Source organism: Haemaphysalis longicornis, unplaced genomic scaffold (assembly GCF_048455015.1).
Source record: "Haemaphysalis longicornis isolate Haplotype H1 unplaced genomic scaffold, Haemaphysalis longicornis Haplotype H1 scaffold_10, whole genome shotgun sequence".
Classification (NCBI taxonomy): domain Eukaryota; kingdom Metazoa; phylum Arthropoda; class Arachnida; order Ixodida; family Ixodidae; genus Haemaphysalis; species Haemaphysalis longicornis.
In genome coordinates this window covers 38,809,796-38,826,078 of record NW_027526204.1, presented here as the reverse complement: position 1 = coordinate 38,826,078, position 16,283 = coordinate 38,809,796, and the positions used below count along the sequence as shown (strand labels likewise).

Sequence of the window (16,283 nt, the reverse complement as noted above, 5' to 3'; positions counted from 1 at the left end):
GCTAGCAATATACCAATAAAAGTTAAGTTATTTGCCGATGATTGTGTGCTATACCATGAAAGCGAATCTGCTAACGACCAAGAAATCTTAAACATGTCACTGAACAATATACAGGAATGGTGCCTGAAGTGGCAAATGTTTAAAAATCTAAAAAAAACTGTTTCAATGACATTAACCCGTAAAAACATCCACTAAATTTTCGATATCATGTCGGTAATAGCTTTTTAGACGCAGTGTCCTGTTACAAATATTTAGGTGTTGTTTTCACTTCTGATGTACGGTGGAATGAGCATACGACGTATATCACCAATAAGGCAACGAAAAAGCTCGGCTATTTGAGACGAACATTGAGAAATTCAACGAAGGAAATGAAATTAGTAGCCTGCAAAACATACATTACACCTGTATTAGAATATGCCGCGCCGGTATGGGACCCGTATACGCGAACGAACATCGACGAACTAGAAAGAGTACATAGGAAAGCCGTCACATTTATTCTTAATTCTCATAGCTGGCGCATATCGCCATCGAGTCTTCTTCAGGCCGCAGACTTAAAAAAATTAGAAACGCGACGTAACCGCGACAGGCTAAAGTTGTTCTATTTAATATACCACGGTAAACGTGGCATAGACAAAGCAAACTACCTCAAAATGACCGATCGCCACCCGACGCGTTCATATCACGCAAAAAAAGTTACAGATTGTTTCTTGTCATACAAACGTATTTAAACATTCCTTCTTTCTTCAAACAGTCACTAGTTGGAATTTCCTACCTCAGAGTACGGTCGAATGCCCTAGTGTGGAAATATTCATGAAAAACCTCTTTATTTAGGTTGCTGTGTGATTGTTCTCGTTTAACGTCTTCCTTAAGGGTATATTAAATGCTGCTGTGTGCTAATTACTGCTTCTGACTTTTATGTTCTCTGTGCCGTAGTGGTTTCTTATGTAAACAGTGCCTTGTTGCATTGTTGCCGTTTTTTTCAGCGATGTGTAAACGTTTTTTTCCGAGTACAGTTTTTTAAGTTATTCCTTGTATAGCAATTTTTGTCATCGTGCCGTGGTTTTCTCTTTGCAAATAGTTGTTATTGGCTCACTCTTCTGCAGTGGCGCGTTAAGTGTCATGCGCGTAAAACTATGGGCAGGTATGCGCTATCTCTGTTTTGTTTTCTTTTTTTTCTATTTTTCTTTGACAAATGTTGTCAATGTGTGTCGTGTTATTTCTTCTGTGTTGTATTAATATGCACCCAGTTAACTATTGCGTCCTCGTGAATGTAAACATGAATTCCCACCCTACCCGATGCCTGGCTCTCATGCTGGCAGTATTCAAAAATAAATAAATAAATAAATAAATAAATAAATAAATAAATAAATAAATAAATAAATAAATAAATAAATAAATAAATAAATAAATAAATAAATAAATAAATAAATAAATAAATAAATAAATAAATAAACATTGCATACCCTTCATTATCACGTTTTGTAGTTGTCTACAACAGCGTTGCCGGACATCCACTTTCTCAGGGCAGTATGCAGACCAGGTTTTTCAGAATTCAATCATTTTTTCACTCAGATCAATTGTTCAGGCAAGAGGAACCTAAGCTAGGATTAGAAGGGGTTCACTAGCCCCTAAAATTAGCCTTGAGTTGCCGGTGGAAGAGTGTAACCACTTTCTCGATCTTCTGACTTCTTGAGCTTCCGACATTCGACGACAGAAAATCCGGCAGGCTGAATCAAACGCCGATGCAGTCGGCAGATGTGGGGCCGTGAATTACTACCGTCTTACTACCGCATTCTGTCTCAGATTTGCAGTTATCTCTTAATGTACAACCAAGACGTCGTTATGAACAGTAGTGGCCTTGCAAATGACATGTCCTCAAAGGGTGAGTATTGAGACAATTCAGTGAGAAGTGTTTCTACAAATATTGATACAAGAAACAAGCAAATAATTCTCAATCTTAGAATATAAGGGGTATGCAGTATTGCCTTTTGCATTTCAAACGATACTGTTTGGAGGTCCTACACCTCTCATGTAGCATTCATAGCTTTGCCCTATCATACCGCTTACGCAAGCAAGAAGGTTGAGTATATTCAATTTTAGGTTTACTGCAAACTGGGGCAGCTCCACCAACCGAATACCTGAAATTGGCGAAGTTAAGAGTGACTCCGGTCTGCCACTCGTACTTTCAGGCAGCACAAGTTATTCCTTGCTGTTCTGAAAATAACACGTGGAGATTCTTTAAATATCTAGCGAGCTGGCTAGGATTGATTTAAAATCATTTTGTGTACTGGTGGCTATCACAGAACCACAAGTGGAGTGACAAAACCACTGCGAATTTCCAGCTATTTCATAGTTCTTTTCTATTTTGCAAACATTATTGTCATACCACGAAGAAGTATGAACGTCGATGTGGTGCTATGCGGTTTGCAGAAGCGGAGTATGAAACTGCGCGATGACCGGCTCAAGCAAATGCTGGATCTGCTTAGCTCTATACGAACAGTCAAGATGTACGCCTGGGAAAACAGCCACATGGAGCGCCTGAAACTGCTAAGAGAGGAGGAGCTCAAACAAGTGCTCAAAGTCAACATTCTGAACGGCGTCATTGACGCTTTCTACAGTGCGGCAAGCTCCTTGGTAAGCATGCTCACGGATAAAACTGTGTAGAAACGATCACAATTTATTCTCGCACCACGTGGCAGCCTTCTGCAGGTTCAATGTACAGGCTTTCTCCACAGAACGAAATGCAGAGCATTATATAGTCAGTAAAAAGTTAAAAGTGTGCCGAATTTTGGTCATACGTTTCTGCACCATTGCATCTTAAGGAGGAACTGAAACAAGCACTAAATAATTGCTATTTACCAGGTTGCAGTCAACGATGCGTGCCCTACGTTTCGAGGTTTCGGGGTCGAATAACTGCCATTCGTACAACGCCTGACGCAACCGCCGTTTTCTATACACCATATTTCCTCGCAATGTGTGACTTATTCTCAGGTCCACAGTGCTGAATTATGCTCTAGCTGCCATTTTCACCCATACAACTTGTGTTTGAAGAGACGGAAGCTTGATAATTATGGGGGAATATGTAGACACCATATTTATGAAGGCTGCCACACCTTTGAACCAGGCTGGAGTCAGTACAATAGTTGTCGCGTCGGCAGGAAACTGCGCATGGTGTTCATTTCATGAACACCATGTGCACCGTGCACCAAGGTAATGAAGAGCTTTCTATTAAGGCGCGGGTGCCATATATTACTGATCTCCTGGCCCCCTGAACATCCAGTGAATGGTCAGAGAACGCACTTTGTGCAGTGCATATCGGGACGACAAGGAAGACAGCACATTTCATGCGGTGTTCATTTAAAGGCAAATTTACAAGGTCACGCATTGTCCATGAAGTGGTAATTTTCATGTGCACCGTGGTTATGAAGAGCTTTCTATCAAGGCGCGAGTGCCACATATTACTGATCTCATAACAGCCTGCACATCCACTGAATGGTCGCAGAACGCACTACGTGCAGTGCATTCCGCGACGACAGGGAAGACAGCACATTTCATGCGGTGTCTGTTTAAAGGCAATTTTAGAAATTCACGCATTGTCCGTAAGTGTTCGCTGTTTTAGGAGTTAAGATCCCCTGCCTTCGCTACGGCGGATAGAGTAGCAGTCAAGTTTAATTACAAGAAAGCTTCCTCTGGCAATGCAGCTTTGGCTTACCACTTTCGGTAAAGAGATTACAACAAAGCATATTTTATGTGCCAAAGTCTTATTAATAAGGACGTGTCGTTGATATGCATTGGCTGCTGTATTTGGCCTAAGCTACCAACTTATGAGAAAAAAATTGCGTTTATCTATCTTCATTTACCGAATCCGCAACACAAATGGCTGCGCACTACTTGCTTAACAAACAATAAACGGCATATATGTGCTTTCCAAACAAAGAAACATTTTCGATCTACCTTCGCAAACATTTCTACAGCTGGGCGCATCCCAAAGTGCCCTAACCAGGTTTCTCAGATGATTTAGCAGGAATTTTTATGTGCACCATGGTAATTAAGAGCTTTCTATCAAGGCGCGGGTGATCAAGAACTGGGGATTTTTGTTCCAGTTGGTTATTGTGATGTACGGCACACTGGCCCTGATTGACCCTACGCGCCTTCTGTCACCATCGGAGTCATTTTCAAGCGTGTACCTCCTCTCCATTATTGAAAACTTCTATGCAAATCTTACTCTGATCATGCGGACAATAAATGTGGTAAGTACATTTTTTCGTCTCGGTGTATTCAGGCCCGCGAAGTGATTGTGTATTGTAAACAAAAGAACCTACCTAGATGCAACCCGCCACAGCTTGTGGCTTGCAAATCATCACCAAAAAAACTACCTTTGGATAAAACACCATTTTTTGTCTGAAAAAAACTAAGCATTGAAAGGAATAACGAGGCCCTAGATGAAAGCAAAGTGCAGCGAGAATAATCTGGATTTTCTTCTAATTAAAATATTTTACTTGGTGCGCAAGGTACAAGAAAGCGAGTGAGGCCTATGTGGAGCAGATTATTTTACAACACTGTGACTTTTAGTGTTTGACGGTAATGGCCTGCCTTGTGTGCAGTATAATACAGTTGGTTGCACAACAGCTCTTGTGACTGGCTTGCCAAAGCTTCTTATAAACATGCGTCTTTTCAGGCAGGCATCGCCGCCAATCGAGTTATCAGTCTCTGTACTGCAGAAGAAACAGACGACAGTAACACCGCGACAGCTTATTCGTGCACTCAAAAAGGTATGTACTACCTTTGGCTCAGGCCTTTTGTGCTCTTATTGCTTTGGCGGGTAATCGCTTACTGCTGTAAAGTAAACTTTTCCCCACATGAAGGCGGTATGCTGATTTAGTCGTCTATTGCCTCCACCAGTTCCAGTTAACTTACTCATTTACATCTCCGACTGGTCCCGAAGCTCCCCTGCCACTGTTCCTACTCCGCATCAGTGCCTTCTATTTATCCTCACTTGCGTTGATTGGGTAGAACCAATTACAGCTGAGACTAGCTCTTTGTCGCCATGACAGCGTGTTAGGAAACATCAGCATACTGTATTCACGTGTCCTTTCATCGGCAAGCCTCGTAGCGCCTTAACTTCATTGTTGGAAGAAAGATGGCTACGCCGAAAAATCTCCCCTAGAAAACAAACCCGAGGAACAAGCATGAAAAATTTTAGTCTCATACTTTCCGCACCAAAACATACGAAATACCGAAATTTCTTTTAGATATTAGTTAATTAGATATTAGATAAAATCACCGAAAATGAACATACTTTATTTTTACTACTCACGAAACTTTCCAACAAAAGTCTCGAACACTATCATAAGTTGTGGCCGTACTACATCTGTTAAGGGTGGTTGCATATTTATTTTGCATCGCCGTTGCTCTAGCGTCCCTACTTGCGTCCATCGAAATTTTAAAGCATCCTACTCCTAAGCACAAAGTGTATTTTCACTTTTCGCATTCTCACACGGCTTGCATGTGGCGCACTTTGCATTACAGCTTGCTGATAACGAGGACGCGGGTTCGATTCCAGGCCACGGCGGCCGCTTTTCTGATGGAGGCGAAAAGCAAAAACGCCCGTATGCTCGAGATTTTGGCGAAAGTTAAAGATCCCCAGGTGGTTAAAATCAATCCGGAGCCCTCCACTACGGCGAGGCTCATCGCCTGTGAAGCGTCGGCGCGTTATCTCACAATCAATCGTGCATTTAAGCTGATATCCTAGATTGCCGGGTATTAAATTGTTGTACGTGCCGATAACGCTTGGCTCACAACCTTTACTTTTTCCTTTTTCGAAAACTACCACCGGGTTATTGTGTCATCGCCACAAGAAAGTCATAATTTGATGCTATTGTGGCGACGTTGCTGAGGAGCACCGCATTGCGTGCATCGAAGTTGCTGGCGAAGTAGCCCCTATCTCGCCGTCCCATCGCTTTCTTTGCCGGCAACGGAGCATTCTTGAAGTGGTTCCCTAGCGGGTCACTTCCGGTTAATTCTTCAAGAGAATCTCGTAACTGGGACATGCAACGAGGTTTTACAGCAGTTTCAGAATGGCCAGAGCTTTGGTGCCCAAGGAAATTATGCACAAAGTGTAAAAGATAACTTCAAGACGCTTAGCTGTAGCGCTGTAGCGGGCACTTTTAATTTGCGGTTGTTGTCATCAGCAGCTAATGCGTTTTTCTCGTCTGTTAAACATGTACTATCGGCGTCAAATGAAACGCGAACACGAAAATAGGAACCGCAACGCGCAAACTTGAAAAATACTGTTCGTAGAATTCATCTAATGACTTGATAATGGTAAGTTTGGAAATCCACTTTTCCAAACTTTGTTTTTGTAGCTACTCCACGCGTCATTTTGGCTTGCATGGAAAGAAATCACGCTATTTGAGTGTTCAGGTTCATATTTTCGTGTTCGCGTTTCATTTGACGCCAATAGTACATATTCTTTACGCTTGAGGATCAACGTTTGTTATTGTCATAATATTTGTGTTACTGTTGAGGCGGTTGAAATCTTTCATTGGCCGTTATTATCTCGCGCGAATTGTAGGCGACACAGTGTATCATCATAACCTTGAGGAGAAGCGTTTGTCCATCGTGCGTAGTCGCTCCTTGCTGGGAACGGTCTAATTAGTGCCTCATCAAGGCGGCGATGGGAGCAGTCGTATTGGATTTTACCCAAACGGCCGAACCGCTTCCGCTCACTGACTCGCCAGAGTCACTGTTAAATAATAATAACGACTCTGGCTAGTCAGTGAGCGGAAGCGGTTTGGCAGGTTGGGTAAAAATCAAGACAGACTGCTCCCATCCAGTACAGCAATCCTCCCTTGTGTCGTTTCGCAACTGCAAACTGATTAGTCTGTCTTGATTTTACCCAACCGTACAAACTGCTTCCGGTCACTGACTAGCAAAGGTATTATTATTATTTAACAGTGACTGGCTAGTAAGTGAGCGGAAGCGGTTCGGCCGGTTGGGTAAAATCAACCGACTGCTCCCCTCGCCGCCATGATGCGACAATAATTAGACAGTTACCGTCCTTGCCATTACCCACCACTGTATTAACACTAGGCGCTTTTCTTATAATTGCCATCGGTATTTTCTCACGTGGCTCCATGTAAAAGACGCCTTGACTGCAATGACTTAAGATTTGGAAATCTAAAACTGTCCCCAGACATATGCGGGAAACGACGACGACGGTGCCATTACAGGGGATTAACGAGGCAGCAGAGATTAAATGCATGCGTTTCGCCTTCCCGTTACTCGTTATAGATCGGCGGGGACGAACATATATTCCACATCTGTGCGCGTGGCACACACTCTGCCACAGATACACCATTTGAAGATGAAAGGTTGCCCGCAAAGAATAAAAGCTATATATTAGTCCCTTTTAGGCACTTTTGCCTTACAGTGCACACGGAACAAAGGCTTTCAAAATGATAAGATATTCAGTGCACTTCACATTTGAATTGTTTTTTTTTCTGCGTCTAGGAGAGGTGGTGCTGCAGGACTGCACCTTCACGAGGACAGAAATGGACAGCGCCCCAGCTCTAAGTATGGTAAATTTGAGCATCCCACCTGGATCCCTCGTGGTCATCGTGGGGTTCGTAGGAAGCGGCAAGTCAACGCTCCTCGCCGCAATATTGGGCGACCTACGCTGCACTGAGGGAACCATGCGCATCTCCGTGAGTATTTGATGTGGGCGCAAATGGCGAGTACTCTTTACTACCGCATAATCTCTGTTCCTTTAGGAAACATTGATTGATTGATTGCTTGATTGATTGATTGATTGATTGATTGATTGATTGATTGATTGATTGATTGATTGATTGATCGATTGATCGATTGATTGATCGATTGATTGATCGATTGATTGATCGATTGATCGATTGATTGATCGATTGATCGATCGATTGATTGATCGATTGATTGATCGATTGATTGATCGATCGATTGATTGATTGATTGATTGATTGATTGATTGATTGATTGATTGATTGATTGATTGATTGATTGATTGATTGTGGGGTTTAACGCGCCGACGCAACGCAAGCGATGAGGCGCGCCGTAGTGGAGGGTTCCGGATTAATTTCGACCACCTCAAGATCTTTAACGTGCGCCGAAATCTCGTACACACGGGCGTTTTTGCTTTTCGCCTCCATCAGAAAAGCGGCCGCCGCGCCCGGGAATCGAACCCGCGACCTCGTGCTCAGCAGCACAACGCCTTAGCCACTGAGCCACCGCGGCGGGTTCCTTTAGGAAACAACAGAACGCGATCCTTCAGTGTGTCGAGTGGGGAAGCTTTTAAAAATGCTGTCTTGTCCATTGGCTTTGCTCTTCTTTCAAAGGACTACGACTAAAAAAATTAAAAGTTTGGTTAAATACAAATGCTGCTTTGTTATGATGACAATACTATAAATTTCCTCGTTAACGTGACGCAAATATTCTTTATAATGAGGCAAACAGACGAAGCAGTGGCGAATCCCCTGCGATTCGATCACGTTGAAAACCTATTTAAGCGATTGCCGGCCGCCACTTTAAGCCACCGTTAAGAAACGTCGGTAGGCCATCGTGGTGGGCCCACTAGTTTTCTTTGATGATATCACTTGAAGAATAACGTGCCGTCACCTCCCTCTTACCAAAATGTTTAGCATAGATTTGCTGACTCTATACACTAGCGAGGAATCTGGTGCTAGAGTCTATGCGACTCACATCAATGCCATCTGTGTCGTCATCAACCGCCATTATACCACGTGCTCGGCCTATTTTAACCATCGATCTTTTTGAAACATTTCATTGACCCTAAATTTACATGCGATGTCACCGAACGGCAAAGTGGAGTGCGTAATAACATAAAATAAAACACGGTGTTTGAAAGCTAACGAAATACAATAATAAAGCGTGTTTTTTGTTACTGGGTTTATGCAAGAACGGTAATGCATGGTATTCTGTAGACCAATCTGCTAGGATGTATAATGCAGAATCGCGGGGGAAACTTATTAACGACCCTTATTCTGCAAACATTTCAAATAATAAATTCTTTGAAAAGCTCACACAGGATTATGCGCGTACCTACGAAAACGAGCACTCGCATTCGTTGTGCTTTCGTTCGCGGTTTCGTAACAGGCAAATTAGCCGCTCAGTCAAGATGTCAGGGCGCTATTAAAATGTGTACTGCTACTGCACAAAATAAAGAAGGAACCGCCCTCTCCTTACAGCAAACTAACGTGTCTACATCTTGGGCCTGTGGTAATGCAAGTATGTACTGACGGTCGGTCGCACGCACGCACGAGTCTTCCCTCTTGTTTATACTGAAGCACAGCTGTCTTAGAATAAACCAAAGCAGCGAATTTTGAGTTTCCAAGCGAAGCGACAGAAGCGAGGCGAACTTCGGCGTTTTGGCTGCCAGAAAGCAAGTGAAGAACGTGAAGTGCATAGTGAAGAAAGCAAACCCACGAAGACGCGTAAGAATCCGATCGACATTCTCAGCCATCAGCTGCGGTCTTCCCATACTGCCGCAACCATCCATGCGGGCATGCATTCGCAGGCGCAGGTTCTCTTCTAGCACACTTCCTAAGAAACTCTGATTTTTAGATCTGGCCCATACAACGTCATTCATGCCCGTTTTATGTTTCCGTTGCGAGAAATTTGAAGGCGTTTCGATATTTGTTGGGTGTTTTTGGTTCAAACAAAGCCTTTTTGTGACTTTAATGGAGCTGAGTGAGTTACTAAAAGATAGGTTTCCAAAGTAAGAGCCTCTGCATCAGAGTTTCGTTTTGAATGACCGCATAAATTGTGAACATGTACACTTCCATGATGTCAAAATTTTAGGCAATGCGACGTGTTCACAATAGTTCATAAGCGAGATCGCGCCTTCATTCCGGGTGGACACATGGAGCACCAAAACGATGATGCGGTATTTTAACACCGCCTTCTATTAAGAAATGCGCAGATGACACTGCGCGAGCCATCTTGATAGCAACACCTGTCCGGGGTCTGTTAAAGACACCACATTCAAGGCAGCCTTCTGGCACACCAGCATCGTTCAAATGTGGCAATACAGTTGTACCGCAAATCATTAGTGGGAGCAACAGCGGAAAATGAAGCACCTTTACAGGCGCCAATAAAACTTCCTAAGCAATCATGGGGGCTCTTCTCTCCAAGCTTGTATAGGGCCACGCATTAGAGATGGACGAAGCGAGTGCATTACATTTAGTCTTAGAGCGGTAACGAGCAAATAAAACACCCCTTCTTTACTACCATTTCTTTTAGTCCAGGCTTTTTAAAAGCTGAATGCCAGCCATTTTTGCCAGACAACTGGCGTCGGTGTTGCTATTTTAGTGGTGCATGGCGCGATACATTTGCCGTCTTTCACGTGAATTAGCGCTACCCAAAGTGGTTGTTGCATCACAGAATGCTGTGCAAGGTGCAGGTGAAACATAGAGATGCACAATTCCAGGAAATTTTGATTTCAGCGGTTTCGCAGGGCAGAAAACAGACCATTTATTCAATTACGGGATTATAAACAATGTCTCGAAAACAGGATGTGAGGTGCCGCTTTGCTTAAAATAGGTTGTTATGTGGGGATTGCTCTTTAGCCATCATTCTGAACTTTTCGCGCGGAACGATGGATGTATGTATGTTCAATTGTAGTGAGAGAAAAGAGGATAGTTTTCCATTCAATAACAGAAATTTCCAGCCCACCCTGATACCCGGCTTTCCTAAATCTACGACAAACGTATGTATCATGTAAGCCTTTTATTTAACACACCATGAAACAATGTATGCCGGTAACCAAGAAGCCAGAAAACTTTATATCAAGTAACACTAAAAATTGATTCACTTGTGGTCCCGGGGATGTATTCGGGTTTCAAAGGGGCGTTTACAAGCCAAGACTAATTAACACGTATGGTGCACGCAGGGCAACATCGGCTACGTTCCGCAGATGCCCACGGTATTCAACGCCACACTGCGTGACAACATCCTTTTTGGAAAGAAGTATGATCCAGTACTGTACCGACAAGTTCTCGATGCGTGTGACTTGATCAGAGATATCAGCACATTTCCTGCTGGTGACCTCACTGAAATAGGAGAAAAGGTACGTGTGCCAAGCCGATCCGCAGAGAACAATCGCAAAAAGTAGTTGGGAGTTCATAGTTGGACAAGTCTCTCTAATAATACGTTCATGCTTTTAAGATGTTCTGTCAGCGTAAAACGGGGAGGTTTTTGGTGTGTAGGCGACGGAAGATGTTTCAAATTTCAATTTCAATGTCTCAAATTAATCAAGCCATTAAGGCACCTTCTCATAAAGAAAAGCTATTCAGTCTAGTAACAGCAAGGACCCGCTGTTGTTCGCTACTACACCGGTCGAAATGGCACAAGATATGTGCAACCTGCTACTGTCAAAAAAAGGGAACAGCACACAAGTTAATGAAACCAAGGTCCACTGCACCAAAGGCTCTTTCACTAATGTCCGCGCCACAAGGTCGAGTCACCGGAGTTTCCGCGTGCAAGACAACGCAAAAGTGACCACAAATCCCACCCATTAGTTCTCTGTACGCACGTCCGGGAACTTACGTCAAGTTCAGCCAGACTGCATTGGCGCTCCGAGCGAACGCCTGCACCGTGCGTGGACAAACACAACATTAGGACGAAATGCACCGCTGGCGAAAGTTTTAAGTGCGAATGCACTTTATAAGCGACCCCAAACCTTCCACCGCCGCCGGCGGCGGCGGCGGCGTCGGCGGCGGCGTCCGCAGTCCTCCTCTCTATATATAAAAAAAAACAGCATCCGGCGCCAGGTTTCGATCCGAGGACTTCGCGGCCGCAGCGCGACGCTCTACCGACTACGCCACGGACGCGACGCTGATATTAATGTTAGTAACGGGCCTTATATCTTTAACGCAGTCCTCCTCTCTATATAAAAAAAGCAGCATCCGGCGCCAGGTTTCGATCCGAGGACTTTGCGGCCGCAGCGCGACGCTCTACCGACTAAGCCACGGACGCGACGCTGATATCAGTGTTAGTAACGCGCCTTATATCTTTAACGCATTCAAACTACGTCGTCAGCGGCGTGCGTTGGCGACTCAGCGGCGTTATAGCGGCTTGATAACTGCGTGGTGTACACGTGATACTACAAACCCGATGGAAGAGATGGAAGAGAAGGCGGTGAGGCGGTGGGCTGCGGGGGCCGAGCGCAAGCGCCGCAAGCGGGCCGACAACCGTGCATTCGCACTTTCACATTCTCCCCCTCGGGGAATGCGGGGGAATTTTTATGTTTTGATGTGCAAGAACTCCACTTAAAGTGGTGGCTTTATTAAAATTCTTGACAGAAGCGATTGCCATTACATTGGTTTATCTGAAAATGTGAGCTCCCATGTATCGGCAAAACCTCTTTCAGGCTTCTTTATTACAGGACTATACCAAATTAGAGTTATAGGCGACTTTGACTAAACGAGTCGAGCAATTCACAAATGAAGTTTGTTCCCCAGCGGGACCAGTTCGTGCTGCAAGTGTTCTATTTCCGTTTTACGAACCCGCCACAGCAAGGGGCAGAGTTCATCAATAGATACCAGTTGCATAACTGCGTTCCAGAATCCGGGCGGCGCAGGCTTCCCTACTCCGCTGAAGCTCACGGGCGAGCGTACTGGCGCTCCAAACGAGACAAACAAAAACTTAGCTTCCCTAAAATATTACTCCAACATTTTGTAAATTAAATCTTGCTTTTTATATTCGAAGGCAAATAATTAAGTCAACTTTCCTCGTGTTTTGCAGCTTTTTTAACACGTACGGCTGCAGCCGCAAGCACTTCAGTACTTGATTTTTTTATTATTTATTTATTCTTCCTTGTGTGGGGGTTTCCTTATTTGTGTATAAATTTCAAAGGAAAATGTCGTGTTGCCACGAGTCTCATTTGCTACAGAACAAAGTGTGCAAACTGACCCAGTCAGATACTTGTAATGTTGTAATGTCCATATTTCAAGTGCAACGCCATTAATCCCAAAGTATGCTTCCGCTTTCTGTAGTTATAGCAGTCACTACGTTTAAAGCATAGGTTACATTGCTAGAGTTCTGTGTATTTTTTGCATCCAAAAACAAGAGCTTCCCAGGATCTACATGTCTTTGAAGCACGAGGCTTTGTAAAGCGAATGTGCCGATATATGTGCTATTAGCGTGCGAGCACCAATGAATTCGCAAGCCCTTCAGAACATCATTTTGAATGTAAGGTTAAACGCCTCATCACTAGGCTATGCTTTCTTAGTCGATAAGTTATTATGCTTCATTTTTAACAAGAAAACAGAACTGATGCCTCGAGCTAGATTTCCTATTTCTTGATGTGCGTTTCCTGCCGATTGGTTTTCAGCAGGCACCATTTCAATCATTATGGTCAAACAGCCTGTGTGTGCTTGTATGCACGTGTCCTCCTTACGCATTGCCGCGGTCAACGCTCAATCGAAATAAAATTTGGTCGTACCCCTCTCCACGTTCGGTGTCACCTCAATGCTCGGTATTTAAAAAAAATACAGCGGTCCTCCGCCTGCACATAGCGGGACGGCTAATGCTATTTTGTAATCATGTAACCAGAACGGCACTGCTGACATTGCTCCCGATTGTGTAATAAGTTCAGTGTCCACAAAATATCTTTATTCATTGATTAATCTGTATTTACAAACACTGCTTCTAAAATATAGCAGGAGTGCGTACAGATGTTCAGAGCAAAGAACAAGTACCGTTCAAGGAGACATACGAAAACGCAACTCGTTTTCAAATTGGTCATCGCCGAGTCTGCGCAGACATTCACCGAATTCATTTTATAAATCCATTGCTGGTGAAACAAAACTTAAAGCAATCAAGATTCGGCCTAATTTCCTTAAAATTCAGGGGATAAGATCGTCGACTACAGCGTGCACAAAGGGCGACAAAAGAAATGGGCGCCATATTGCCCTGGCCCGTATGAACTATCGTGTGCAGGTGGATGAAACGTTCAGAAAGGCGCGACGTTCGAGAGATTCCAAAGATAAAACATGCGCGCGCGAGTTTTGCGAGAATTGCCGGCCCGTAGTGACATCAAGTGAACCTGCTTTTATTTGTGCACGGAATCTAACTTAGCTATATTGTGTTTATGGTGCGGTGGCCAAACAACCAATGGATATTCAATGTGTTATACTCTGTCAGTTTGCAGGCTTTTGTACTGTTGCTTGACGTGCGCCTGACATGACAAAATTTTCGAAGAGCTTATTACACATTGTTTCGACGTGTTTGTACCATTTTAAACTGGGTGACATATAAGTCGAGGGCTATGGTTGTTCTATAGTTGGAAGTAAAACAACTTAAAACTCGCGGTCGCGTGTCATGAAGTAGTGCTCATTTTGGGTGGGGCTGGGGCGCAGGGCCATAACCTGAGTGGCGGTCAGAAGCAGCGTGTGTCCTTGGCTCGAGCCGCTTACCACCAGTGCAGCATATACGTCCTAGATGACCCACTCAGCGCACTGGACCCTCATGTCGGTTCGAGAGTCTACAAGAGGCTTCTGGGGAAGAAAGGAATGCTCAAAAACAAGGTTAGTGAAAAAATCTATAACTGCTATAAATCATCTGTAACTGTGAGCCAATATTGTCTCCTTGTGTGTCGCATAAGTTTTACGCGGAAAAAAATTACGTTCCTGTGAAATCGGTGTCGTACCCACAGATATTGCAATGCAGCGCAAAACGCACCTTCGCGTCTTTTGCCCAGTTACTCCGGTGAAGATAAGGGTCGCATGGAAGCAACCCCCGCCCCGTGTGGCCTGCTTAGTGACGACCGCACCAGGAAGATATGCTATATATAGTACCCGCCCAACATTTCGCCGAACGTGCTTTGTGTAGTACCACGCATCCAGGACGCCCGCTCCCCTAAGAAATCGTTCTATAAAAAAAACAGGCAAAATGAACACGCCTTACTGGGCTCACGCAAAGTAAATTAACCAATCTCGTGCTTTTCATCTCGGCTATTTACCTTCCACAAAAACTGTAACAGGCATCTCTACGTTTGAGTATTGTTCACGCACACATCTTTGTTCGATTTCAGTTGCTTGCCTTGAAAGCCCTCTCTACCCTCTGATTTCTCCATTTGTTTGTACCTCCTTTCAGGTAACGCTAACCACTACTTCTTAAACCATGTAGCTCTTGGTTCATAGAAGTTCACCTGCATTCTCCGAGCTCAAAACCTCTTCATGTACTAACACTGCAAACTTCTTGTTGTAAACATAAAACATAAAACACAACCTAATAGAAAACGACACCAACCCTATACATCTTCGGAACATTTTTCCGACCACAGGGCACTCGGCGCAGAAAGAGGGAGCACCGCTAGCTTTTTTCTTCCTTAATTAGTCCAGTAAAGCTTGATGTCGGGATAGTTGGTGTAACACGATTTTGAGGTTACGTTGCGCTTGCTGTGAACACAAAGACTTGCACGAAAAAAAAACGTAGACTTTCACGAGAGGACGGCGCCGTCCTCTCGCGAAAGTCTACGTTTTTTTCCCTCCCGTGCAAGTCTTTGTGTTCACAGCAAGCGCAACGTACCTTCAAAATTCGTTATTCCTGCAATTTTGTTTTTGGGGGGGAGCGTCTTCAACCACGAAACGGCCTGGCTACTTCGCTCCAACACACTCTTGTTTTACATTGTAGGCACATGACTAACAGTACTGTTCACAGGCAAGAATGGGTAATTCTGCTTTAAATTTTTTCAGTGTTCTAGTCACATATAGCAATAGTGGATGGGATGAGCATATCTGCGCCTTGAAAGCCAGCATTCTTCACCGCCAAATAACGCAGAACTAATGTCTAGGTGCTGGAGCTTATCGCACTGCGGAACTTCGTGTTAGACATGGAGACTTTGTGGCCCGCGGAGTCAGTTAAAGAAAGCTTCGGAAAGGCATCAAATATTGTGTCTTGGCGGGTTCTTAGATCGTCTGTATACTACAATGTGGAAACTCTCAGTGAGCTAGGGAACCTCACAATTTCGCCTTTATTGCAGACAAAGTTGACGTTTGGTTTAAGTAAAAAGGTGCTGGCTGTTGCCGGTAGTAGCTGGCGTTAACAATGCGAAAATATCGTCTACACCTTACGAGGGGTTTGTGAGAAAAAACGAACACCGTGCAGCGCCATCTTTGTTGCCAAGAGCAGACCAAGAAGTAGATAATGGTGCATAGGGCTGCGCTTGCGGTCAGCACATGAGGATAGCGTAGTGTAGCACAAAGCCTTGTACAGTCTGTCATGGCCAT

At 44.1% G+C, this 16,283-nt stretch overlaps 1 protein-coding gene across 6 annotated transcripts in view; it reads left to right on the top strand.

Moving 5' to 3' along the window:
- Window positions 1-16,283, top strand: part of LOC144158387 (ATP-binding cassette sub-family C member 2-like) — a 131,351-nt gene that overhangs the window by 77,665 nt on the left and 37,403 nt on the right. For all 6 annotated transcript variants that reach the window (XM_077689255.1, XM_077689254.1, XM_077689258.1 and 3 more), the window contains 6 exons: window positions 2,431-2,634; window positions 4,104-4,250; window positions 4,679-4,772; window positions 7,513-7,706; window positions 10,943-11,119; window positions 14,412-14,579. In XM_077689255.1, the coding sequence (XP_077545381.1) occupies window positions 2,431-2,634; window positions 4,104-4,250; window positions 4,679-4,772; window positions 7,513-7,706; window positions 10,943-11,119; window positions 14,412-14,579 (984 nt within the window). The remainder of the gene's footprint in view (window positions 1-2,430; window positions 2,635-4,103; window positions 4,251-4,678; window positions 4,773-7,512; window positions 7,707-10,942; window positions 11,120-14,411; window positions 14,580-16,283) is intronic.